Source organism: Octopus bimaculoides, chromosome 11 (assembly GCF_046866305.1).
Source record: "Octopus bimaculoides isolate indiv1 chromosome 11, ASM4686630v1, whole genome shotgun sequence".
NCBI classification, from domain to species: Eukaryota; Metazoa; Mollusca; class Cephalopoda; order Octopoda; family Octopodidae; genus Octopus; species Octopus bimaculoides.
This window is the reverse complement of record NC_142938.1, coordinates 6,581,038-6,606,017: the sequence shown is the minus strand read 5'-3', so window position 1 is coordinate 6,606,017 and position 24,980 is coordinate 6,581,038. Positions and strand designations below refer to the sequence as shown.

Sequence of the window (24,980 nt, the reverse complement as noted above, 5' to 3'; positions counted from 1 at the left end):
CAAAGCATTTCATCCAAACTAACAATTTCACTAATTTTCCACCTTGGAGTGCTCCTGCATTTATCAATCTTGAATGGGTGAAAGGCAAAGTTGACTAAAGTGGGATTTGAACAAATACCACAAGGTATTTTCTGTTTTGATATTCTAACAACTTGGCCGACTCACTGACTTATTTATATTAGTTCTGTCATGAGCCCCAGGACTCATAAAGCCAGAGCTTGACTCAGTTTCCATGGAATATGTTACTGGGATTATACCAACCTGAACAGGATACCAGTCCATTAAGTTCTCAGCTATTGTTGGAACTCACTCACAGTGGAGTGAAATGAAGTGTTTTGCCCTAACCCTAACCCTAACCACAATCTTAGGATCACAAGTACAAGACCCTTATCACTAAACCACATACTGTCCTATTTATAATTAGTATTTTATTTGAAATCTTAATTTGGAAATATTTTTTTATCCCTTTTCACTTGAAAATGATTTTTGCTAATTTATTGCTGATTTCTTTTGTTAGGCCCGACTTATGTCTTCAGACTATGGTAAACATCTGATGGGAGTCGAAGACTTGTTGCAAAAGCACAGTTTGTTGGAGGCTGACATTAATGTAGTCGGAGACAGAGTCAAGACTGTAAATTCCCAGGCTCAAAGATTTGCTGAAGGTGACTTCGTAGATGTTGGAGGTAGGAACATAACATTTGTAAATAAAGTACCCTCATCATCATCATCATCATCACTATTTAACATTCACTTTTCCATTAGATTAGAGGTAGTCTGTCAGTTAATATTTTACAGCTGATTTTTTTGTTTCTTTATTGAAAAAGTTGTAAAGTTGATCGCTCAGTTTTATATTAGAAACTTAATTTTTGATTTTTTTTCCCTTTGTGATTTCAGCGGAGTACAGGCCCTGCAAACCAGAAGTTATTGTGGAAAGAATGTCAACACTTGAGACAGCTTTCACTGAACTTAAACAACTGTCAGCTGAACGCAGGGCTCGCCTTGAAGAGTCACGTAAATTATGGCAGTTCTACTGGGATATGGCAGACGAGGAAGGCTGGGTGAAAGAGAAAGAGCAGTTGATGTCTTCTCCTGATCTGGGACATGATTTAACTAGTGTACATCTCCTACTGAATAAACATAAAGTAAGTCTAGAAGATAATATATATAAAAGTATTTATTTGTATGTATGTATATATATAGATATATATATATATGCACACACACTAACAGTTTAGGATTTGGGATTTTATCTTTTCCTTTTTCATTGTATTTAAAAAGAATATTTTCTTAATGCTTCTTTACCATTTCTTTAAGGCACTGGAAGATGAAATGACAGCCAGACACTCACACTTGCAGTCAGTCATCCAAGTTGGCAATGATCTCATTTCTGCCGGAAATTTCGGTGCAGACAAGATCCAAGAACGCATAGATGAGATTAACCAGCAGTGGGAGAGTTTGATTGACCTGGCAGCATATCGCAAACGCAGACTCAATGAGGCTGTTGATTACTATCAGGTAAATACATCAAAGTATTTATAATATTTTGCCTTTGTAATCAAATTACCTTTTCTTTATACAGCTCAGTTCTCCATGAAATCTTGTTTTACCTTAGTACACTAATAGGGATTCATAGATCTTATTCATTAAACATAATTATTTTTCTCTTATTATTAACATTAAATTGGTTATTAGATATTAGAGAAACATTAATGAAATAGTAAGATGTAATAATTATATGAGAAGTTTTAAAAAATGGAGATGCAGCTGGACAAATTTCTCCAGACAGAATCTTTGTTTGGGGCAAATTTAGTGTTAAGTCCATAATATATTGTTTGGTTCCATTATATAATTGATCTTTATGAATTATATTTTTACGATATTTAATAAAATATATATATCTCTGTTCTGATATGCTTAGCTACAACTTAGTCGCTAAATGCAATTCACCTGTTGTAATCCATATGTTTTAATGAGATAAAATCATACTTACCTGAATGAATATATTGTAACTTCTACTATGATGATTTATATGTTCAATGTTCTCTGATGAATGGAGATTTTTTTTTTTTTTTTTAATCTTTTTTTTTTCTTTTCTTTTCTTTTTTTTCTCAGTTCTTTGCTGACGCTGATGACATTGATATCTGGATGTTGGATACTTTCCGTATCGTGTCCAGTGAAGATGTCGGACGTGATGAGGCCAGTGTACAATCTCTGCTTAAGAAACACAAGGTAAAAATTGAACCTCCTTGTCATCTCTCTCTCTTCCTCTCTACTTATCATTTATGTTTTGTAAATATATTTGGTGTTACAGCTTACAAGTTAAAGCTTATATTTTTTGGTAACTAATGGAGGATTTAGTACAGAACATCTGTCAACAGTTTTAAATGAAGTGTGAATGCAAATTGAAATTACTCTTACAATAGAGAATCAAAGAATGAGTAATTAGTGGAACCCAAATTAAAACTCCCTAATTGAGGTCTTGGTTCATTGCACTTCTTATGATAGATATTTCAGTTTTGAATTTACATGGCTAAGATTTATTTCATCTTAACACCTATGTTGTCATTATACTTCATAATAATTAATCCGTTACTGTTTGTTTGTAGGATGTTACAGATGAGCTCAAAAACTACCAGAGTGTCATTGAAAGTCTCCATGAACAAGCAACTAACCTTGGAGAACAAGTAAGTATTCAGAATATACCAGAAACTACATCAGCTTTTCTGTTTATGTCTTGAATGATTATGAAAGCCAGTATACAAAGTGGTTGGCATTAGGAAGGGCATCCACCTGTAGAAACCATACAAAAGCTAACATTGGAGCTCAGTGCCGCCCTGCAGCGCTCCAGATATTGTCAAACCATCCAACCCATGCCAGCATAGAAAATGGATGTTGAATGATGATAATGACAGGCATATCTTTTATCTTTTTATTTGTTTCAGTCATTAGACTGTGACCATGCTGGGGCACTGCCTTGAAGAATTTCAAATGAATCGACCCCAGTACTTATTTTTAGCTTGGTACTGATTCCATTGATCTCTTCTGGCCTGGCAAACTGCTTGTCTGGCGGTGATGGGGGACACACAAACATACACATATGTAAATGAGGAGCTTCTTTCAGTTTCCATCTACCAAAGTTATTCACAAGATTTTGGTCAGCCTGGGGCTATAGTAGAAGACCCTTGCTCAAGGTATCGCGCAATGAGACTGAACCCAGAACTATGTGATTGGGAGGCAAACGTCTTACCACACAGCTGTGCCTGCACCTATATTTTAATGAATCACCTATCATATTTTGTTATATGTTTTAATCTAGAATTCGTAAATGGAGTCAGGCATATTTTGTACTTGACTCAAATTCAGGAATACCAGCGATGCTTGAAAGGTTATGAAGCTTACAAGCAATGGTGTCTTTATACCATAACCCTAAATATTCCACCGTGGTGAGCTTTGATATGAGCGTGAAGTATTCTGTGTATTTTGAAGCTTTTTTTTTTTTTGTCTTTTACAACTTTGTCTCTTCTAATTAACAGGACCGAGAGTCTGATGACGTACAGAGTCGATTAGGTAGCATTGATCGCCGTTACCAAGAACTATTGGAGCTTGCCAAACTTCGCAAGCAGCGGTTGCTTGATGCCCTCTCTCTCTATAAACTTTTCAATGAAGCAGATGGTGTGCAGACTTGGATTGATGAGAAGGTAAGTTCTTGCTACTGAGCTTATTCATTTTTAAATGCTGTTTAAAGTATCTCTTGAATGAGAAAATATGTTACATCCCTAACATACAGTTACATTTTTTGTAATAAATTGTCAAGGATAGACTAGGAATTGTGGTTGTTGGGTATATATGATGCACCACATTAGTATTGCAAGACAGCAATAGTTTCATATGGTAGAAGAAATACTTGGGATAAATATTTTTAATTAGACCTCATAAGGTTGACCTTCACAGAATCTTTAGAACAGAATTGGCAAGTATTCTATTCCATATTCATCTAAACAGTAGCATCCTGCACTTTTTTTTTTCACCCAGTAAGAGGCTTGAATTCATAGTTTACAAAAAGACGCTTCCTTATTCAAAGTAGTCATATAATTTAGAAATTTGGGTTAACATTTTTATTAGTTGTAATTTAGAAAATCTATTTCTCTTACAATTGTTAGATATTTTATTTTTTAGCATATTTTGAAATTAACTTTTAAAAGAAAGGACTTGGTGACTAATTTTATATTATAATGTCAGTTGCAGTTAATTCTAGGGAATATAACAATTATATTTTATTTTACAGGAGAAATTCCTTGCAACAATTGTTATTACGGATGATATTGAAGAACTTGCTATTGTCAAACATCGCTTTGAAAGTTTCGAACATGAAATGAACTCTACGGCATCCAAGGTTGCAGTGGTGAACCAGCTGGCTCGGCAGTTGCTCCAAGTTGAACATCCTAATGCTGCTGATGTCATTGCTCGACAAAATCAGCTGAACCAAGAATGGAACACCTTGAGGTCGCTGGTTGACCAGAAGAGGGAGGAAATACATTTAGCTCATGGGTTGCAGAACTTCCACATTGAATGCAATGAGACTATTGTAAGTAACTGACCCTTTCTACCAATTTTAATGATTATTTTTTGCATCTTTCATTTACTGTATTAAAGTGTAATTTATTTTTTGAAATCTAAGACATTATCAAAAAAACCAATATCTCGGATATCTTTATTGTTAAAAGCAACCACTAAACTTTTGAACTTTCTGTTAAAGAAAAAGATTTATTTCTTTTCTATGTAATGTGCTTAGTTGAAATTTTATTTTGTTTATTACTCTAGGGCTGGATAAATGAAAAGGTGAAAATTATCGAATCAACTGAAGAACTTGGCAATGATTTAGCTGGTGTTATGACACTACAGAGACGGCTCAGTGGTATGGAACGAGACCTTGCTGCCATACAAGCCAAGGTAACTTATCTCTTTAACACTTTGTTTTCCATCTTGTATCTTTTGTTTTGTGTCTTTTATGGTCTTTTTTTTTCCTTAACTGTTGCTGTTTATGTTAAATTTCTTTATGTTTCCAGGTTGAATCGTTGCAAGTGGAAGCAGACAGACTACAAGAAACCAAACCTGAAGAAGCCCAGGCTATTCGTGAAAAGATCAATGACATCAGCAATGTATGGATGGATCTCAAAGAAATGGTAATTATATATTTTGAGCCTATGTTACATTTTTCTTTACAAGCCCCCAGAAAGGAAGTATTTTTTGTCTCAAGCTATTGCTAAATTCAAATTCCATTTAAATGGAATTCAAATAACCTCCTCGCATGCTTCTAACATTTATTATGGTAAATTGATAAAAAAAAATTTAATGAGGTTTTTACTCAAATGTTTGGATATTAATTTAAGAAAATATCATAAATTGTTTATTTAATAGCTCAAAGACAGGGATGAAAAACTTGGTGAAGCCGGAGAATTGCAACGCTTCCTTGGTAACCTCGACCATTTCCAGCAATGGTTATCTCGTACTCAGACAACTGTGGCATCAGAAGACATTCCCAACAATCTGGCTGATGCTGAGAAATTATTAAATCAACACCAACAGCTTAAAGATGAAATTGATGCTTATGCCCCAGAATATGCTAAGATGAAAGAGTTTGGTGATAAAGTTACTGAGGGCCAGGATGATCCACAGTATATGTTTCTGCGACAGGTGCGTTTCCAGTTTTGGTTTGTATTGTAAGAAATTCTTAATTGGCATAGATTTTTTTTCTTTTTTTAACCAAGTAAGAAAGAGTAGGAAATTGTGTCTTTGAAGGTATTGTTGGTGCGTAGGAAACTAAAGCTTAATCATAAAATCAATTAGTTGATTAGCTTGCTAAAAGCTTTGTTTTTGTTAAATAGGTTAACTAAAGAATATTTTCAAAATATATTACAAATTGGTAAATTCAGTGAGGAATTTTAGCAAATTATTCCATTTAATATAGAAACAAGTTTTTGCTTCAATTTCAAGGTAATTATTAGATACCAGAATACTAAATTTTGATAACTTTTTTTTTATTTCTAGCGTCTTCAAGCACTTGATGGCGGCTGGCAGGAATTGTTACAGATGTGGGAGAATAGACAGCAGCTTCTTTCTCAGAGTCTCAACTTGCAAGTAAGAATTTTGTTTATCTCTTTGATCTTCAGGAACAGGGAATATTTGAATATGAACTATTTAATGCTCAAATAAAAAAACTCATCAAAGAGGCCCACCTTATCATGCTTATCTCTATTTCAAATGGAGATAAGCATGACGGGGAGCCTTAAGGATTGCATTGCAGTTGTACAAGTTTCATGAAATCAATATCCAAAGCTGTAAAAAACCATTTTATTTGATGGCAGCTCTCTTCTCTCTAAAATAATTGTTGCAAAAAAAAAAATCATCCTTGGTCCTATGTGCAAAACTAGACTTCCCATCAGCTTTAATGCAATTTAAACCTTTTTCTTTGAATATGCACTGCTGCAATTGGGGTGTATCTAACAAGCCTGTGTTCCTTTTTTTTTTTTTCATCAAATACAGTAACTCTGATGAACCCCTTTTTTTTTTTTTTACCTTTCCCTAATATGAAAGTCTGAATTTTTATGGTTTGAATTGATAGGAAAACAGGCTTCAATAGTTTTATGCACTATAGGTATTGTTCTGTAGAATCATCCAGTTGTGATTTTTAAAAGAACATTATAGTTTACATAATTGTGATATGAGAAGCAAATATAGTGTGATTAATAAGCCACATTTATTGTTGATAGTACACTGCATATTGTTATAGTGTGATATTAAGTATTATATTGTATTTAATTTACTGTTCATCTTACTTTTGTACCCATGGTAAATTTGGTGGATGAGTCATTCACATTTAAGAAAAGTATAAGACCCATTTAATTGAAGAACTAGCTTGAAAATCTGGAAACTTCATTCTAGTAAATTTGTGGTTTGATCATTGAAAAAGTAATTAATACTAAAGCTACTTTTTATGGTAGTAGGTATTGCTGTGTGAGCTGACAAGTGAATTTGGTAGATGGAAACTGTAAGAAGCCTATTCTGCTTATGTGTAAATTTGCATTGAATGGTCACATTCCACAGCTTCACTTGTCGCTGCACCTATCCCTTTAGGACTAATTACTCTATGCTTTCTTTCAAAGGTGTGGAATTAAAAAAATCCCTTGCTTGGAAAACCTGTAACTATTTGCAATAGAAAGAGCATCTTGCCATAAGATCCTCTCGGATATTTCCCCACCCATCCTATACTAGTAATGGATAAATGAACATTAATCCAACAAATGGGTGTTTATCTCTAAAGAAAGGTTAAAAGTCCAAAAAATTATAATCTGAAATAAAGAAAAATTTGGGTCTTTTTAAATTCCTCTTGATAAGTGAACCTGTTTCTTACATTGCCATTTTTATTACTCTACTCTAATTCAGCAGTAGTAAGCAACTATTGTGCTCTTTATCGTTAACAATCATAATTAGCTGTTACATTATTGTTTTATATATCATTACTCAAGAGTAATTTTCTATTTAAATTAGTTTTATTTCTTAATTTAATAGTTAAAAATTCTAAGGAATGCACTACTCAGAAAAAGACTTTAGCATTCTGCTTTAAGCATCAATCGCTGCCAATTCTGTACCCAGCTGTTCTGTGATAACCCTTGCCTGAAATCTTACATGTTTTGTAATCATTACAGCCTCGTTTTCATTGCCAAGTTTTGGAGTCTTTGATAAGCATTTCATTCCATCACTTGTTTTACTCATAGCATGTATTCGGGTTAAATATTCTGTATTCATTATGGGGCGTCAAAGAAAAAGCAAGATTGGCAAGGAATTTAAGGTATTTTTACCAGTATGAGTTATAATTTTTATAGATTTATTTCATCTCACTGGATTTTCTTTTTTAACTGATTGTACAACTTTTTTTTTTTTTTTTTAATGATAGATGTTCCTCAGGGATGCTAAACAAGCTGAGGTACTACTCAACCAACAAGAGAACTTCTTATCAAAAGAAGAAGTACCTGTAAGTATTATTATTACTTTTAATTCTAAACAGTTTATATTTCTCTTTTTTTACTTCTTTTTACACACATAGTTCCTACCATTGTGTATAGGGCTGGATGCGTGTGTGTATGGCAACTGATGGAATTTACATTTTTATGGAATTGGATTTGGAGACTTGATAACAATTTCTGTTCGTGAAAAAAGAGAAAAGGCACCCAATTTCTTAACTTACATCAATTTTGATTTTGTCAAAGGCATACGATTAAGATATACAAAATAGATTAAAAAACTTAAATTTTAAAATGTTGGTTGCGAAACATATAACAAATGGATATATCTTGTTTATAAACACATTATTAATTATGCAGCCACCAATCTATGGTAGTAAATATCTGGAATACAAATCTGCAATACAGATTAATTATTGAACTTGTTTACTTAGTCTTTGTATCTAATTATTATTTTTATTTTTATTTTATTTATTTTTTTTACTTGAATGCCTGAGGTTGGGGTGACACAGTTAGGTTGCTAAACTCTTAGCATGTGATTTCAAAAGACTAATTTATGGACTTTAAATGTTTAAGTTCAGAATATGTTAGAAGTAACGTAAATAATTTTTCATAGATTTGCAGCTCTACAAGAATTATCGCATTAAAATATTGATATATTCTACAAAAAATAAATTATAAAATAAGTTTTTAGATTATATTCTTTCCTGTAATGTATGTAGGTTTTGGGTTGGGAGGGTTGCTGCGAGTGGTGGTGGGACAATCTCATGTATTTATTAGTAAAATAGTTAACCTACTGTAATTTCAGTTTAGTTACCTCAAGCTGTCCCTATATATTTTATATTCTGTGGAGTTAAAAGCAGTCAATAGTAATATTCTAATAATATCTTCAAGAGCCTAAATTGAAATGTGAGCTCATTGTTTTAAACTGATTCGTACCATTTCCATCTCATCAACATAAAATTAATGAAAATTCCATGCTGAGAATTCGAAAAGTAATTTGCTGTGTGTAACCTTAATTATATTTAGGTTACTGTGTTCACTGCTGTTGACTATCACTTGAGCTAGTGTAGCTTTTTTTCTTTTTCTTTTTTTACTCTATTGAAAATTGCACAACTCTTGTTCAATTTTGTTTTAATGTATATGAAAGATTATGACAATTTTGTTTTTGTTTATATCTTAGTTTCTTTTCACACTGGCTAAAATGATTACACTTAAATGGTTTCATTAAACAGCTTTAGGAACTATGAACAGATTTTTGTTTTCTTTTTTTTATCTTAGTAAAGACAAAATGTGATGGAATCAGTAGAGCACTGAACAAAATGCCTTGTGGTATTTAATAGCATGTCTCTACTGTCTCCCACTGGCGGAGAGTTGTGACCTTGTGCTGATGTTAAAAATCACTATTATAGTTATTTTTAATTTAAACAAAATGCCTCTATAACTTAAAAACAGCACAGGTTATCTTGAAAGTTTTATTATAGTTTAAATGAATTCTCAGTTCTACAATTCTGAGAATATAGTGATTCCATGTAATGAAATACTACTGTTCTGTTGGTCATACTGCCAATATAAGATGGCTGGTTCACCAAAATCCTTTGTGATTTGTACTGGGACAGTCACATACCATTGTCTCTCTGTATGTTGTATCCATTTAACCGTGACATTGTCCAACGGTATTCTCACTACACAGAACAATCTGACTCTATTATGTATTAACATTTTAAAATATCTATTAAATTGTTGATAGTTTTATAGGATGTTGATTTATAGACTAAATATTTATTTGTCCATATGTGTATCAATATTTTCTTTGCCCAACTGTATAATTTGTAGGCTATATACATACATACATATATATATGCTTTTATATTTTCTGATATTTAAAAACAAATGATTGCATTGTAGTTGGAGCTCTGATTCAAATTATGAATCATCCTCGTTCCAATTTTAAGACCTTATCTCAGCCCTGCACAAGTAATATAATTAAAATGTTATTTTTTAAAATTATATTAGCCAGTATGATATATTTAAGGTTTTTAAACTGTTTTATTGCTTGTTTAGTAAGTCCTACTTGGTGCTACCACTTTATTTGCTGTCTCTGCAGTAAGTCAGTGTATAACTAGTGTCTTTTGTTACACAGAGTGCCATTGGACTTGACAAGCAGGTAACTTGGTGTCTGCTGCTGCTGTGTTAATGGATGTAGATAGCATGCTAACTTAGCTTGGTGCCACACAAAAAAAAAAATACCATTCAGTTGGCTTGCCATTGTTTTTCCTTCTATAGAAAATTATTGTTTAATTTATGGAATCTATCGATTTGTTTTATATCCAGAATATTTAGGTAAAACTTAATCTGTTAATACAATGTAAAACTAGAATTTTAAATTTCATTAATATGAAAGAAAAAAAAAATGGTTGTAGCTCTCAAAAACATTAAAAAACTAATGGTTTGGCTTTATTTCTTCATAAAAATATATTTTTAAATGTGTTATGGTCATAAAAAAAAAAGAAGTTATGCTGCTTGCTTTATTTTGGAAAGTAGTCTTTAAATCAGTTTTCTGTTGACACGATAAAACGACACCAAATAATTCATTTAGCAGAAATATCTCGTGTAATTTTTGAATTATTAGTGTTAATTAATAAGCCCCATAGAATATGAATGGAAATTAGTTTTTGTTATTTTTATACATAATATATTTGTTCAGATATATTTCATTACTAAACTAAAAAATATATATATAAACATAAAATATTATAAAAGTTTTGGATTGAAAAGAGAATGATTTAAAAAATTTTAAATGTACCCATCTCCTTTGTAAAAGTCTGTCCAGAAATTAGGATCATAAAAATCATAAACTAGTGCTATGTCTATAGCTATGCTTCAGATATTTAAATTTAAAATTATTGCTATAAATTTCAAGCAGCAATTTTTATCACATCCAAATTCCACAGACCACTTGATATTAAAAAGCAAAATAACAGTTTAGCATATTTTAACAAGCTTTCTAGTTAGCAGTAAAAGCAATGGCACCAGACTAGGAATGGCTCAATAACATGTTGTCATTGTTGAGATGTCAAATGTTCATTGTTTTTGTTGTTCTAAATTTTTATTTTTATTTTTTTTCTCTTTAGTTTTATATATATATACTGAGTGTGTTTATATATTATATATATATATATATATATACATATATATATATACTGAGTGTGTTGATATCTGCTCACAGTTCTCCATTTTTTTCCTCTTCTATCTCTTTCAGATTTTTCTTATGCACATTGAGTATATTGTCTTCAACATATTCAGATAAATATGCAATTTTGCTAAAATCTAGACCAATATTATTAATTTTTCTTCGTTTCTAAAACATTCTACTTCAGTACTTCTTTCTTGAAGTGTTCTAACTTTGATTCACTCATTTTCATATTCCTTGGCATTTTGCTATATAAGTGTGAATTGGTGTGTTGTTGGAATTACTTAATACCATTCTTTCAGTGGGATTTTTTGTTTTGTATTTCATCTTTTACTCATGTCATTATTAACAGAATTTTGGTGTTGGATCATATGTCACTAAATAGTCTTAAAGATTAAGAAAATTATTAACTATTAATTATAGATTTGAAACAGATAAGGATCTGGTATTAATTATAATAATTTACAAAAGAATACAAAATGCTGTTTATATGTTCAGTTTTTGCTTTAATTTCTAACCGTTAATTTTTGTCCCACCCCCCCTAAATCATTGTTTCACAAGTTGTAGATTTTTAAGTTGTGAAATCAAGTTTAGCAGAATTAACTTGTATATTGTTCCTGTGACTAATAACTGTCCTGCCAACTCTATTATGCTAAGAGAAATTAATTGATGGATAAAAAAACTAACAAAAATTGTTTTAAATTCCTTTTGGGTCTAAAAGAGAGAAAAAAAAAACAAATAAAAAACAGTTTGTTTTGTTAGCTTTCTTAAATTTTTTTTATTATTATTGATACAATTGTTCTTCATTCTTTTCTTTTTTTTGTTTTGCTCCATTTTCCTCTGTCTCTCTAAAACTCTTTAATTGCTTTGGTTACTCTTCAATATTCAAACTAAATTTGTTTCTGATTCATATATGTGGATTTTATAACTGGTGGTTGGTTGTTAAGGTTCTTCCAGTTCAGTTTCTCTCATTAAACTTTGAATACTAATGTTACAAGTGTATTATTCACTAACTTTATAATTTGTTCTTTTAAAAGTGTTCTGCTTGGATGAAAGTAGAATTATCTTGTTTATCTTCTTGCCAACTTCTCTATTAATTGCTATAAAACTATTCTTCACTGACAATATCTTCATTCTGTTGCTATCAGTAATTATTACAGCTAAAGTTTGTGTGTAAATTGTATGCATTTAAAACAATGTTATATTAATTTCTGGTTTTCAAGTCTTTTCAAGCTCCTGCCATCTTCTATGGCATGTCTGTCCTTATCTATATTCTTGGCACATATATTTCTGCAGTGTTGTAATCTCTATGTGCCTATCATTAAAATTGTTTCAATTTGTTCTCTGTTAGCTCAATATTGTTTTTTTGTTTTTTTTTTTATTGAACATTGTTGTTGTGCTTTTCAGCATACTGTACTTGTGTGATGGGTGTGGATTTGTTTTTTTTTTTCTTTTTTTTTTTTTTTTTTTTTTTTGTATTGCTGTTCAGGAAACGTAATGGGAGGGTCATAATTGCTTGTGTGTAATTTTAAACGTTTCTCTTTTCAATAGTCTATTGAAATAGTTAATTATTAAAGGGGAAGAAAAGATACTTTTTTTTTTTTTTTTTTTTTTTGCCTCGTATGTAAATAATTTGAGGATTTTGGCAAAAGGATTACCGTTATTATTATTTTGAAATAAATTTCACGCATGAGAGAGAATGAAATTGTCTTTTCGTAGTTATATATTTTAGATGAATTTGCTACTCTTTAGCTTTAATATAACATTCTTTCTATACCTAACTAATCCTGTATAACGACACTTAATCTTGTCTATTTGGTTAATTATGCTGTCAAGAAAGATTTAGTCAGTATTTTTACATTTTTACTATTCTATATTTCAATCACTGCTTGATTCTTAATGACTTAGTGGAGTATTGTATAGATAACACTTTCCAGTGACATGATTGCTTAGCATAAGATTAGAATGATCTTTATTATATAATCAAATTGTTTGATTATAAAATATGATGACTCGAGTCAAAATTTTTATTTCAAATCTGAGCAAAACTGTTACTGAAGGAACTCATTTCCTACAACTTTTGCTGCCAGCTTGATGACTTGAAATGTCCTGGTTAAATTGCTAAGGAGTTGCTAATACTCTTTTTGAAATAACAAATTGGTTCATGTGTCTCTGACAGAAGTTCTATTTACCTCTAGGGTCCTTCATTCTAGTTTCACTGGTTATGTTTTAGATTTTTGGTCATTTGCTATAGCATCTCAATATTTTAGATTACTAGTGGTAAATGGCACTAATTAAGAATGTTTTTTTGGACGCAACTGTGAAAAGGAGATTAATTTTCACCTCATTGTGATTTATTTTTAAGAATTTGATTTTTAAAATAGTTTCTTGTAACAGACATTAATAGTTCAATTTTTAAATGATTGGATAGTTAAACTTTTTTTCCATTTTTTTTTTTCCTCCTTTTCTAGTGGTAGTAACATTTCTTCAGGAAATAAACTCTATTTGCATGAAGGGGGTAGGAATCTTTCTTTCTGACAGCTTTATTGATGTTTGATGGTTTTTATTAAAACATGTTTTTATATTGTATTTGATTCCTACATGTTCTTAGATCTCTATTTCGTTTAATATTAATTCAATTAAAATATCTTTAATCTTAGACGTTAATAATTACATCCTATGTGCACATAACTGAACTACAATTCTTACCTCTTGTAAGAATTTCTATTGGTGCTTACAAATAAAAGAAATGAAAAATATGTCAAGTCTATTTGTCTAATATAAAGCCATAGCTTTTTCATTTAAAATTCCTGTCGCCACTTAAATGTTAACATCTGTTTTTAAGATTTAAAAAAAAAAAAAATCCAAGCAGATCAAGTTGCCAATTTTCTCCTTTGGCTGGCAGCTAATTAATACTGCTGCTGGTTAAGACCCAGTTCAAACTGCCTTGCAGTTAATTATTTCCTTAAATCTGGATGAAACTAACAATGAATTTTAATACCTCATTCCTATGAGGTATTAAAATTTACTTTTATCAATATTTTGGTTCATATATGGCATACATTTACATATTTTATTTTAAAAAAAAACACTAAATTTGTTAGAAAATTCACTATGTTATTAAATTAACAATAAGTATTATTAAAACTGTTCCAGAACCAGTTTTAATGTTGTATATTACATTCTAAATAAATTATTGCATAGATGTACGTTAAAAAAATACTGATATTACAATTGTTCTAAATACTACTAATAATAATAGTAATTAAGATGTTGATAAATACTAGTTTAATCTGTTTGACTTGTTAATGTTGGCTAATGTTTTTGTTTTTTTTGTATGGGTTTTTTTTAATTTTGTTTTTCCTTACTTATTATGACAAACTTTCTCCCTTCAGAACTCATTGGAAGCTGCTGAAAATATCATTAAAAAACATGAAGCGTTTATCACCACAATGGATGCAAATGATGAGAAAATTAACAACGTTTTGCAATTTGGACACAGACTTATCGAAGACAACAACCATGCTGCTGACAAAATCAGCAAGAAAGCAGAAAACATCAACGAAAGGTAAGGACAATGTTTGTGAAATGAAATTGCAAAAATCTGCAGACTACATAGTAGTCAGCATTGGTCAAAATTAGCTTATTGGGGGCCCAACTTAACATACAAGACCCAGGGGGATTTCTCTCACTCTCTCCCCCCAGCTTCCCTTATAGAAAGAACATACATGACTAATTTAAAATAATGTGGATAAATATGCATTACATTTGACAAAGAAATCTGAATGCTAAAGGATTAAGGTATGTGATTTGAGGGTAAGTTGGGTACTATTGTTAGCAGGTCCTGCAACTATTCAATAGCTCCATCATTAGGTTACTGTAAAGAGGAGGTCTTTAACTGTCTTTGTTTGGACCCAGGTTAGCTCTGATAAAGCAGACCTGTGATAAAAAAGCATTCCAGTCATGACCATCCTGTTTATTTGTATATCAAGGGCTACATTATTCAATGTGCCTTTTTTTTTTCTTTTTTTTTTGTCTTTGTCTTCAAACTGTAGGGTTTGTGATTTGAGGGGATATTTGGCAACTATTTCTAGCAGTTTGAGCAACCACTAAGGCTCTGTCATTAGTTCATGTTGTTTAGCTCCCAAGCCTTACCTATGATGAAAGGTATTGCAGTCATGACTTTACCATCGTTTTGTATGTCAAGGGCTATATGTTGAAAATGTGTTCCCTCTCTCCCTAACGTATCTTTCCATTTTGAAGGAGGTAGAATGATTTGAGAGCTGCTTTAGCTGCTATTTCTAACAAGCTGTTCTACCACATAAAGGCTTATGCTTTGGCCTGAAAAGTAGTCTTGAATGCCTTTTATCATTAGCTTGCTTCCCCCTCTTTCTTCTTAAGGTAGTCAGTCAGCTTTCTCCAATTACTATTTCCAGCAATTTCAGTTCAGGATTTTATTAAAAGATGCTTACCCAAGGTGCTGCACACGGGATCCAAAACCCCACATGGCCATATTTGTGTGTTTATTGATTTAAGTGTATACTGTTGTAGTTTAGCCCCAGGTCAGCTTTTTTTGAGCAGATCTGTTTATGAAGAGTATTGAAACCACAACCACCTTCCTGTAATTTAAAGAAAAAAAATCTTTTTCCCATTTACAGGCGTAATGCAAACAGGCAACGTGCATATGAACAACTGGAACGCCTTAAAGACCAGAGAATGCTACAACAGTTCTTCCAAGACTGTGAAGAAGTAAATATTATTTAATATTTTTCCTTTTGAATTTCATATTTTCCCCTCATATCGTTTGGGAGAGTTTAATATACGAAATACTTTTATTTTCTTTTTAGTTACGAGACTGGCTTCAAGATAAAATGTCAGCTGCTCAAGATGAGACTTATCGTGATGCTAAAAACCTGCACAGCAAATATATGCGACATCAAGCTTTTGAATCTGAAATTGCAGCTAATAAAGATCGACTTTTGAAACTTCGTGAGGTACTTTTTTTTTTTTTGTTTCTTCTCTATCTTGCCCAATTAAAGTGTAATTTTGTCATATAAACTCTAATTACTTTATTTAATAAGTGCAGGCATGACTGTGTGGTTGAGAAGTTTGCTTCCCAACCATATGGTCTTGGGTTCAGTTCCACTGCACAGCACCCCCCCCCCCCCCTCTTCATTTTGAAACTTTCAAACCGAAGGGGAGGTTAGTTCTAGGAAATATACAACATTAAAATAAACAAAGTTTCTATTGATTGTTAAATCAAATTTGATTGCAGTACATGATGTTGAAAATGGCTTGGAAACCATCTGTTGGATCTGCAAAATAAACTTCAGTGACAGGCTGAAATAGAATTTATATTTCAGAGACTGTTGTAAGAGAAATGATTATAAAATTATAGACAATAGTTGAGGTGAGAGCTTTTAGTGCTGAGAGTAAACAAGATGGGCTGTGAAGACTTGAAAGATGTCTGTTAAATATGTGGGGTTTATAGATCTGTGAGACTTAATTGAATATTTTCCCCATTAGAAAAATAGGTTTCCAAATATTGATCTGTTTAAAAAAAAAAATTTTAATATTTCTATTTTAGGCTGGTGAAGGTTTGTTGAAAGATAAACCAGAAGCTGCTGAGCAGGTTGGTCCCGTTCTTGAGAGTCTCAGCAATCAATGGGAAGAGCTCGAAAACACCACCAAGGATAAGGGTGAGCGGTTGTTTGATGCTAATCGCTCAGTCCTCTACGAACAGAGCTGTGATGACATTGATGGTTGGATTCAACAGCTGGAATCCCAAGTTGTTACTGAAGAATTTGGTAGAGATTTAACCACTGTGAACATTCAAATGCAGAGGCAAAATGTAAGTATTGTTTAATTTAATTACGTTAATTAAATGTTTGATTAAAAATTCTTTTTTTTTTTTTTTTTTTTCCTTGCTTTTTTATATCTTTAATTTGTATATTTCTGTTAAACAGCAATTGGAAGGCCAGATGAAATGTAAAGAGAACCAAGTGTTAGAACTTGATAAACAAGCTAATTACCTGAAAACTATGGATCCTAATAAGGAGGCTGAAATCGAAGCTCGCAAAGTGGCGGTTGCTGAGCGGTAAAATATCAGTTTTTTTAACTTTTGAAAATTCTGTTATCAAAATGCTAATTAGTAATTCATAAATATGCACACATGCACACATTCAATAGTAATTTACTTGGATTATTTTATGTTGCAGGTTCATGAAAATTCAGGCACCTTTGTTAGTAAGACGATCTCAACTTGAGAGAGTCAAACGAATTCATCAGTTTCAGCGTGATATTGAAGATGAAAAAATGTGGGTTGAAGAAAAGATGCCCCTGGCAACCTCTGGCAACTATGGCAACAGCCTTCTTAGTGTTCAGTTACTAATGAAGAAAACACATGTAAGTAGTTCATCATCATCATTTAATGTCTGTTTTTCATGTTAACATAGGTTGGATAGTTTGACAGGAACCGACCAGCTGCACCAGGCTCCGATTGTCTATTTTGACATGGTTTCTACAGCTGAATGCCCTTCCTAACACCAACCACTTTACATTGATTTACTTTACATGATTTGCTAACTGATCTGATTATCAGTTTTAAAGAATAATTTTGATGGAACCCGATAGTGTAGACTAAATTTAACAGTAGTTGTAAAATGTAATCTGAAATAGTGAGGTTCTCTTTCCCAATTTTTTCTAATTCAGTGCAAATACATATTTATAGGCATTTTCCATTTTGTTTTCATTTCTTTAGTCATTGCAAACAGAAATTGAAAACCACGAACCCCGTATTGATTCTGTTATTGCTGTTGGCCAAGAATTGGTTAATGAACAACATCCACAAGCTGATGAATTCCAACAACACATTGATGACCTTAGCAGTAAGTGGAAAACTCTAAAGGATGCTGTGGATGCAAGGAAAGCTCGCCTACAGCTCTCAGATATTGCCCAACAGGTATGTGAGAACAATTAGTAACATTTTATTAAAATGTGACTTGCTGCTTTTTGCTTCCCTTTTTTTTTTTTTTAAAGAAATTTTTTAGCCCTTTGTCTGACCTGAGTATCACATGTAATATGCAGGACATATTTTCCTGGCAACCATGCATCATATATGATACGCATTTCTAACTTTTTCAACCAACAGATTAACTTGGGACTCTAGAAAGGAAAGTTTTATATTCCTTTGAACATATGAAACAAGGGCTAACTATAATTTTTGAAAACAAGCATATGCATTTAAGACAAACTTATGGAAATGCTTTGGACAGACAAAAGGGATTTTTTTTCTCTTAATTAAAAAAAACTGCTTTTTCAAATAATTCATGTATTGTTGGAAGCCTCTGTTGTCTTTTTTAGTACTATCAAGATACTTCTGAGGCAGAATCTTGGATGAGTGAACAAGAACTTTACATGATGGGTGAGGAACGGGCCAAAGATGAAATTGGTGCACAAAATATGCTTAAGAAACACCAGAATCTCGAATCCGCTGTTGAGGACTATGCAGATGTTGTCCGCCAGTTGGGTGAGAGAAGCAGAAATTTGATTGAACAGGAACATCCAGAAAGGTGAGATTATCTCTTTGGTTATTTTTCATTCTAATGTAAAAATAAGGAAAATATTTACAGCATAGAAGACATATTAGCTGTTCAAAAAATACACAAAAACTGTTGACTTAAAAATTTATTTGGTGTCAAGATATTTTGTCACACCAACTGCAACCTGGTCACTGATACAGTTCCATTTGCATTCAAAGTATGTTTGGCTGCCAAATGATCAAACTTTAAACCTCTGATTTTTTTTTAAAAAAACCTTTTTTCTGGAACAAGTAAATTATCTTTTGAGATTCAGCATGAAAAATTACATCAATACACCAAATTTGAAAATTTTCACTCTAATTTTAACATTTCAAAAAGTGCAGCCAAACAGAAAAGATTCCATTCACACTGTGTCAATGACCAGATAGTGCAACAAAAATTTTGACACCCGATAAATTTGAGTGAAATCGTGTGTTTTTGAATGGCTTGGCTGTAATTGTTTTAATTTCAATACGTGGTCTCAGATCTAATCACTTACTTGGCAATCACACCTATGAAACAAATATTAGTTTTAATTTAATCTTGATTTACTTTTGTCAAATAAATGCAAATAAATATTTAAAAAAAATTTTGTTGCCTCCAAATTTATCTTATTTATTTCATTTTATTTATTTTTTAGTGAACAAATTGCTGTTCGCCAAGCACAAGTGGACAAGCTATATGCTGGTCTGAAAGATTTGGCCCAAGAACGTCGTGGCAAGCTTGAAGAGGTGCTGAAATTATATATGCTAAGTAGAGAAATTGAAGACTTATTACAATGGATTGCAGAAAGAGAAGTTGTAGCAAAATCTCAAGAACTTGGTCAAGAATATGAGCATGTAACTGTAAGTTGGGTTTGACTTAATTAATCTGATTGAAAATTATAACCATTTTGTAGGAATTAATATATTTTTCATAATGAACTCCAACTGAGATGCTTTTATAGTTAGTTAAATATTAAGCCTTATTTTGTGACTACATAAATACATGTCTACACAGTTTTATGGTTACAAAGTTCACATCGCAACCATGTAATCTGGATTGTGTCTCACCCCTCTGCAGGGCATTGTGGGTGGGCAAGTGTCTTCTGCCATAACCTGGAGCTGACAAATGATTTGTGAACGGAGATATTGGATGGAAATCAAAAAGATGTTTGTGTGTATGTGTAAATATCAATCCAGCATGTTGTCCTGAGTCCTGGCGGAGCAAAAAGACTATGGCATCTGGTTACTTTCTCCAGTGAATGAGTGTTTGGTAATTCAGCAGCCATCTGGGACCAGTCGGATGGAAAAGTACCTGACTTGGAATACAAGTAAAGCTGGCAACAAAAAGACCATCAGGCTGTAGAAAATCTTAAGTTACATCTAATTCATGATCATGCCAGTATGGAAAAATGGTGACAAGAGAAAACTTTACTAGTTTTTCATCTGAAATGTGGAATTAATATTTATTTCAATGTCCTTTGAAACAAAGTAGATTTATTACCATTGTTCTTATTCTGTGAAAAATATCCATAAATAGTAATTTGATATTTTAAATTTGTCTTGAAAGATCATGCATTATTGAGTTTTTTTTTTTGTTTTTTTTTCCCCCTTTTCCTTTTACAATCTTATCAGACTCTAAAAGAAAGATTTAAAGAATTTGCTAGAGACACTGAAAACTTTGGACAAGATCGTGTGGCCTCAGCAAATGAAATCTGTGATAGTTTGATTGTAGCTGAGCACTCTGATGCTCCAATTATTGCTCAATGGAAAGATAATTTGAACGAAGCCTGGACTGATTTGCTAGAGTTAATAGACACCCGCACACAGATGTTGCAAGCTTCATGGGAATTATGGAAGTTTAACCACGATTGCAAAGAAACTCTGGAAAGAATCCAAGTAAGTTTGAAAGACTTTTCTGCTGGAATATTGAGTTGGTAAAGTTATTGACTGCAAGTAATTTCCTGCATTAAGCATGTTTGAGAAATTTCAAAATTCGGTTAATGGGCAATTTAGTTAAAAAAAGAAAAAAAACTAAGTGATTTGTTTCATAACAAATTTCATAATCTTATTTCCCATATTCTAAATTTACATAATTTGTAATATTTTTTTATTTTATTTTTATCTAATTGCATTTTCTATTACAGGAAAAGAAGAACTACATACCTGAAGAAGTTGGAAGAGATGCTCAAAGTGTTGCTGTTCTTCAAAGAAAGAATGCTAACTTTGAACACGATTTAGTTACTCTTGGAAATCAAGTAAGTTTCTTTGGTTTTGGTTTGACTTTACTATTTTCATCTGCCATCATCATCATCATCATCATCAAACGTCCGTGTTCCATGATAACATGGGTGGGACAGTTGGTACCACAAGAACCAGCCAGGCTGAAGCCAGAATCGGACTTCTGTTGTATTTCATAAATAGCTTGATCTTCATTGCACTAAATATTTAGCTCCAGTTAAAAGAAGCAACTGCATTTCAGTACCTTTGTTCCCTAAATGTATCAGTCTTTTTGTGTAATATGCACTTGACTTTGCCTGCATTTTAGAGTTTGCATCTTGTCAGAAACTGATGCATTTTCAAATCAAACCATTGACTAAATTGTTAAACATTCCATTGTAAATAGCTAATTAGTTATGTAGTATCAGTAACATTAAGAGAATTACTCAACACAGTTTTCCTACAGAAACCAGAAAAGATTGTTTGCCAAGTGTTGGTTATAATTTTAGCTTGCTTCTTTGAAATGGGAAATTTTCTCGTGGCTATCGTTTTTCAGTTTGATTAATTTATATTTTTTAAAATATTTTTAAAGGTTCATTTAATTCAAGAGGAATCAGCTTGCCTTCAAATTGGATATGCCGGAGAGAAGGCACGAGAGATTCAGAATTGGGAATCTGATGTGGTTAACGCCTGGCGTAACTTGCAATTAATGGTTGAGAGCCGACGAATGAGACTTGCTGATGCCAGTGACCTTTATAGATTCTTTAATATGGTCAGAGACCTTATGTTATGGATTGATGACATCAGGCGGCAAATGAGCACTCAAGAAAAACCAAGGTAAGTTGGTCACTTCGATCATAAAATAGGACTAGATTTAAGGCAGCCCTTGAGAAAAATGAAATTTTCTGCTCTTTTTATCAGATATATTGCTTTAGCGATTCACCCATTCTGCAGTAGATACTTCTACATCCTCTGAAAGTTCTTTTAAAGCTGGATAGCAATTTGCAAATTGCTATCCAGCTTTTTTAGAACTTTTTGTTCTCCTTCAAAATCAAATCTATTATTTTAATGGTCACTCATTTGTTGATTTTCATTTCTTTTGTAGAGATGTGTCGGGTGTAGAGTTGTTAATGAACAACCATCAAAGTTTGAAGGCTGAAATCGATGCTCGAGAAGAAAACTTTGCCATTTGTATAAATTTAGGAAGAGATCTTATAACTCGCAAACATTACCGATCCAGTGAAGTGAGTTTCTTTATTAATTAATGAAAGTGGTTTCTTTGTAATAATTCCTAATGAAATATTTTCACCAAAATTGTATTCATTTAAACTAAATTTATTTTAATTTATTAGCTTGCTCACTACTTGTCTTATGATTATGTAATGAGAATTTATCTTGTTACCTAAAGTTTCCTGTGTAAATTTGGAGCTACCACATTTTAACTTCCAATGACCAATTCATTGCATTACCACAGAGAGAAAATTCTCTCTTATGGTAAAACATGCAAAAACACCTTTGTAACTTGGTGTATGGATAGATAAATAGAAAGATAAGAATCTTATGTTTATGAGAAAATTTTGATTATTTTATAACTTAAACTTTCCCCTAATTCTTTGTTTCTACTTTTTTAGGTGAGAGAAAAATTAATACAGTTAACATCTCAAAGGCATTCCATGAATGAGCAATGGGATGAGAGATGGGAATACCTGCAGCTCAGTAAGTAACAATTTGTATGTCACTAATATTATATAACTTGATTCCATTGTTAAACATAATCATTGGAGCATTGAGTAAAAATGTGTCCTTGTACCTATGTGGCTCTGTTGGAAATCAATATTATCTAGAATTATTAGGTAAAAGCCTTTGTGGTATCTAATTTCAGCCTTTTCATTGTAAGTTCTAGTCTTGTAACCATTAAAAAAAAAAACACACCACGCACGCGGTTTGTTTCTCCATTAAATGATAAGCATTAAAGTATATTTCCTTTGCTTAAACTTTTTCCGGCTAAAACAAAAGTTGTTAGCTCTTCAGCAGTAACTGACCTTTCCAAATATTGTAATGGGAATAAAAAAAAAAATTTTTTAACTTTTAAAGTTTATTAGAGCAAAAATATAATAAAGTAATTGGCTAGCTCAGATAACGAATCAAACAAAGTTGACTGAACTAAGATGTGATTAAAATATTTGAATTTAGTTGTGCATGATATCAATTTTGATATTCATATGTGGCTATGGAGAATGCCTGTGCCAGTGCCATGTAGAAAACACCCATGCTGGTGTGACATAAAAAGCACTCAATACACTCTGTAAAGTGATTGGCATTAGAAAGGGCATCCAACCATAGAAACCATGCCACAACGGATGACTGGAGGCTGGGGCAACCCTCTGGCTTGCCAGCTCTTGTCAAACTGTCCGACCCAGAGAAAACGGACATTAAATGATGTTGATGATAAATATCACTAACTGCATTTGCTCCTTATATTTAGCAACATTGTAACTGTGTTGATTTAACTAATCATCCTCATTGCATTCCCATTTTCCATGCTGGCATAATTAACACATGGGTAAATCTAAAAACGAATTTATAGACCATTGTTAAAACACAAATCTGGGTTATTTTTTCCCCTGTTCACTAGTTATCCATTGTGTAAGTTTTAATATATTATATTAGACAGTGACTTACGATAATAAAAAAAATTTCTTTCGTTTTCAGTTTTGGAAGTATATCAGTTTGCTCGTGACGCTGCTGTTGCTGAATCTTGGCTTATTGCTCAAGAGCCATACCTTCAAAACCAAGATCTTGGTGTAAGTATTTCAGTTATTTCTGTTAATAATTTTCAATTATGATTGTTACACTAATTAATTTACAATGATATACAGTTCTACAATTTGTTTTTGAGAATTGGAAGTAATATTAAATATTTTTAATGTTTTTTTCTTTTCTTTTCTTTGTATTTTGCAGGACACACTTGATGCAGTTGAAAATCTTATTAAGAAACACGAGGCCTTTGAAAAATCTGCAGCAACTCAAGAAGAACGATTTGCTGCCCTCGAAAAACTTACAACAGTAAGTGGATTTTTCTTTTTTTTTTTTTTACTAGCTTAATTGCTTCTGGAGGTCAAGTCTAAAACGACAGACAAAAAAGTTTTCAGATCCCTTTCAAATATAACCAACAAAGTAATGGAGCAACTGTACCTTTGTATGTCAGTGTTTTTATATGTGTGTGTATATAATATATACACACACTCAAACACACAACTTATGACATGTAAACTCTTAACATTCGTCTATAATGTACTCATCCCATTTTGTGTGACAACATATGCAAAAACCCAAGGTATAGCAGCTCATTTCTCAGCATTTTGATGGGATAAAAACCAAAAATGTTGATAATTAAACTCTGTAAACACTCAATGCATACATACACACACACACACATAATTTCAATTTATTTTACAATGTTGACATTTAGAGAATATTTTCCCCGCCTCTTATATGTGTGCATATATATAATACGAGTGTGTTTTGTTAATTTAGTTTGAACTTAAAGAAATTCAAAGAAGGCAAGAGGAAGAATATCGACAACAACATCCTGAAGAAGTAGAAAAATCTAAAGAAGAGAAGAGACGAAAATATATTGCAGAATTTGTACCTCCAGAAGAGCCGTAAGTATTTGCATCTACAAGATTTTATCATTTATAACTGTCAGAAAAGCTCTAGATTAAAGATGAATTTGTGAGAAACTGGTGAAACTAGCTTATAAGCAGGAAGAAATGGCTAGATATTATCAATTTAATGTCCACTTTTCCATGCTTGCATGAGTTACACAAAATTTATTGAGGCAGATTTTTTTATGACCAGATACCCTTTCTGTCGACAACCCTCACTTGTTTCCAAGCAAGATAATATTTCCTGTTGCTAGATATGTTTTCTATAGACTGAAAATGAACAACCTCACTTTACAACCATCATGAGGTGTTTAGAC

General features: G+C 32.1%; 1 protein-coding gene across 50 annotated transcripts in view; it reads left to right on the top strand.

The window, feature by feature from the left end:
• The window catches only part of LOC106877151 (spectrin beta chain), a 79,794-nt gene that overhangs the window by 42,653 nt on the left and 12,161 nt on the right, over positions 1-24,980 (top strand). For 18 of the 50 annotated variants that reach the window (XM_089359317.1, XM_089359303.1, XM_089359282.1 and 15 more), the window contains exons 12-40: positions 518-683; positions 895-1,142; positions 1,315-1,515; positions 2,113-2,229; positions 2,607-2,684; positions 3,534-3,698; positions 4,286-4,585; positions 4,822-4,950; positions 5,067-5,183; positions 5,419-5,694; positions 6,049-6,138; positions 7,955-8,032; positions 14,610-14,782; positions 15,873-15,963; positions 16,062-16,208; positions 16,802-17,065; positions 17,181-17,311; positions 17,433-17,619; positions 17,975-18,175; positions 18,577-18,785; positions 19,435-19,639; positions 20,411-20,674; positions 20,923-21,033; positions 21,588-21,832; positions 22,101-22,239; positions 22,627-22,711; positions 23,708-23,799; positions 23,957-24,061; positions 24,533-24,660. In XM_089359317.1, the coding sequence (XP_089215443.1) occupies positions 518-683; positions 895-1,142; positions 1,315-1,515; positions 2,113-2,229; positions 2,607-2,684; positions 3,534-3,698; positions 4,286-4,585; positions 4,822-4,950; positions 5,067-5,183; positions 5,419-5,694; positions 6,049-6,138; positions 7,955-8,032; positions 14,610-14,782; positions 15,873-15,963; positions 16,062-16,208; positions 16,802-17,065; positions 17,181-17,311; positions 17,433-17,619; positions 17,975-18,175; positions 18,577-18,785; positions 19,435-19,639; positions 20,411-20,674; positions 20,923-21,033; positions 21,588-21,832; positions 22,101-22,239; positions 22,627-22,711; positions 23,708-23,799; positions 23,957-24,061; positions 24,533-24,660 (4,742 nt within the window). Of the gene's footprint in view, positions 1-517; positions 684-894; positions 1,143-1,314; positions 1,516-2,112; positions 2,230-2,606; positions 2,685-3,533; positions 3,699-4,285; positions 4,586-4,821; positions 4,951-5,066; positions 5,184-5,418; positions 5,695-6,048; positions 6,139-7,954; positions 8,033-10,164; positions 10,189-14,609; positions 14,783-15,872; positions 15,964-16,061; positions 16,209-16,801; positions 17,066-17,180; positions 17,312-17,432; positions 17,620-17,974; positions 18,176-18,576; positions 18,786-19,434; positions 19,640-20,410; positions 20,675-20,922; positions 21,034-21,587; positions 21,833-22,100; positions 22,240-22,626; positions 22,712-23,707; positions 23,800-23,956; positions 24,062-24,532; positions 24,661-24,980 lie in introns of all 50 variants that reach the window. The other 32 variants (XM_089359318.1, XM_089359308.1, XM_089359285.1 and 29 more) reach the window with 2 other exon arrangements.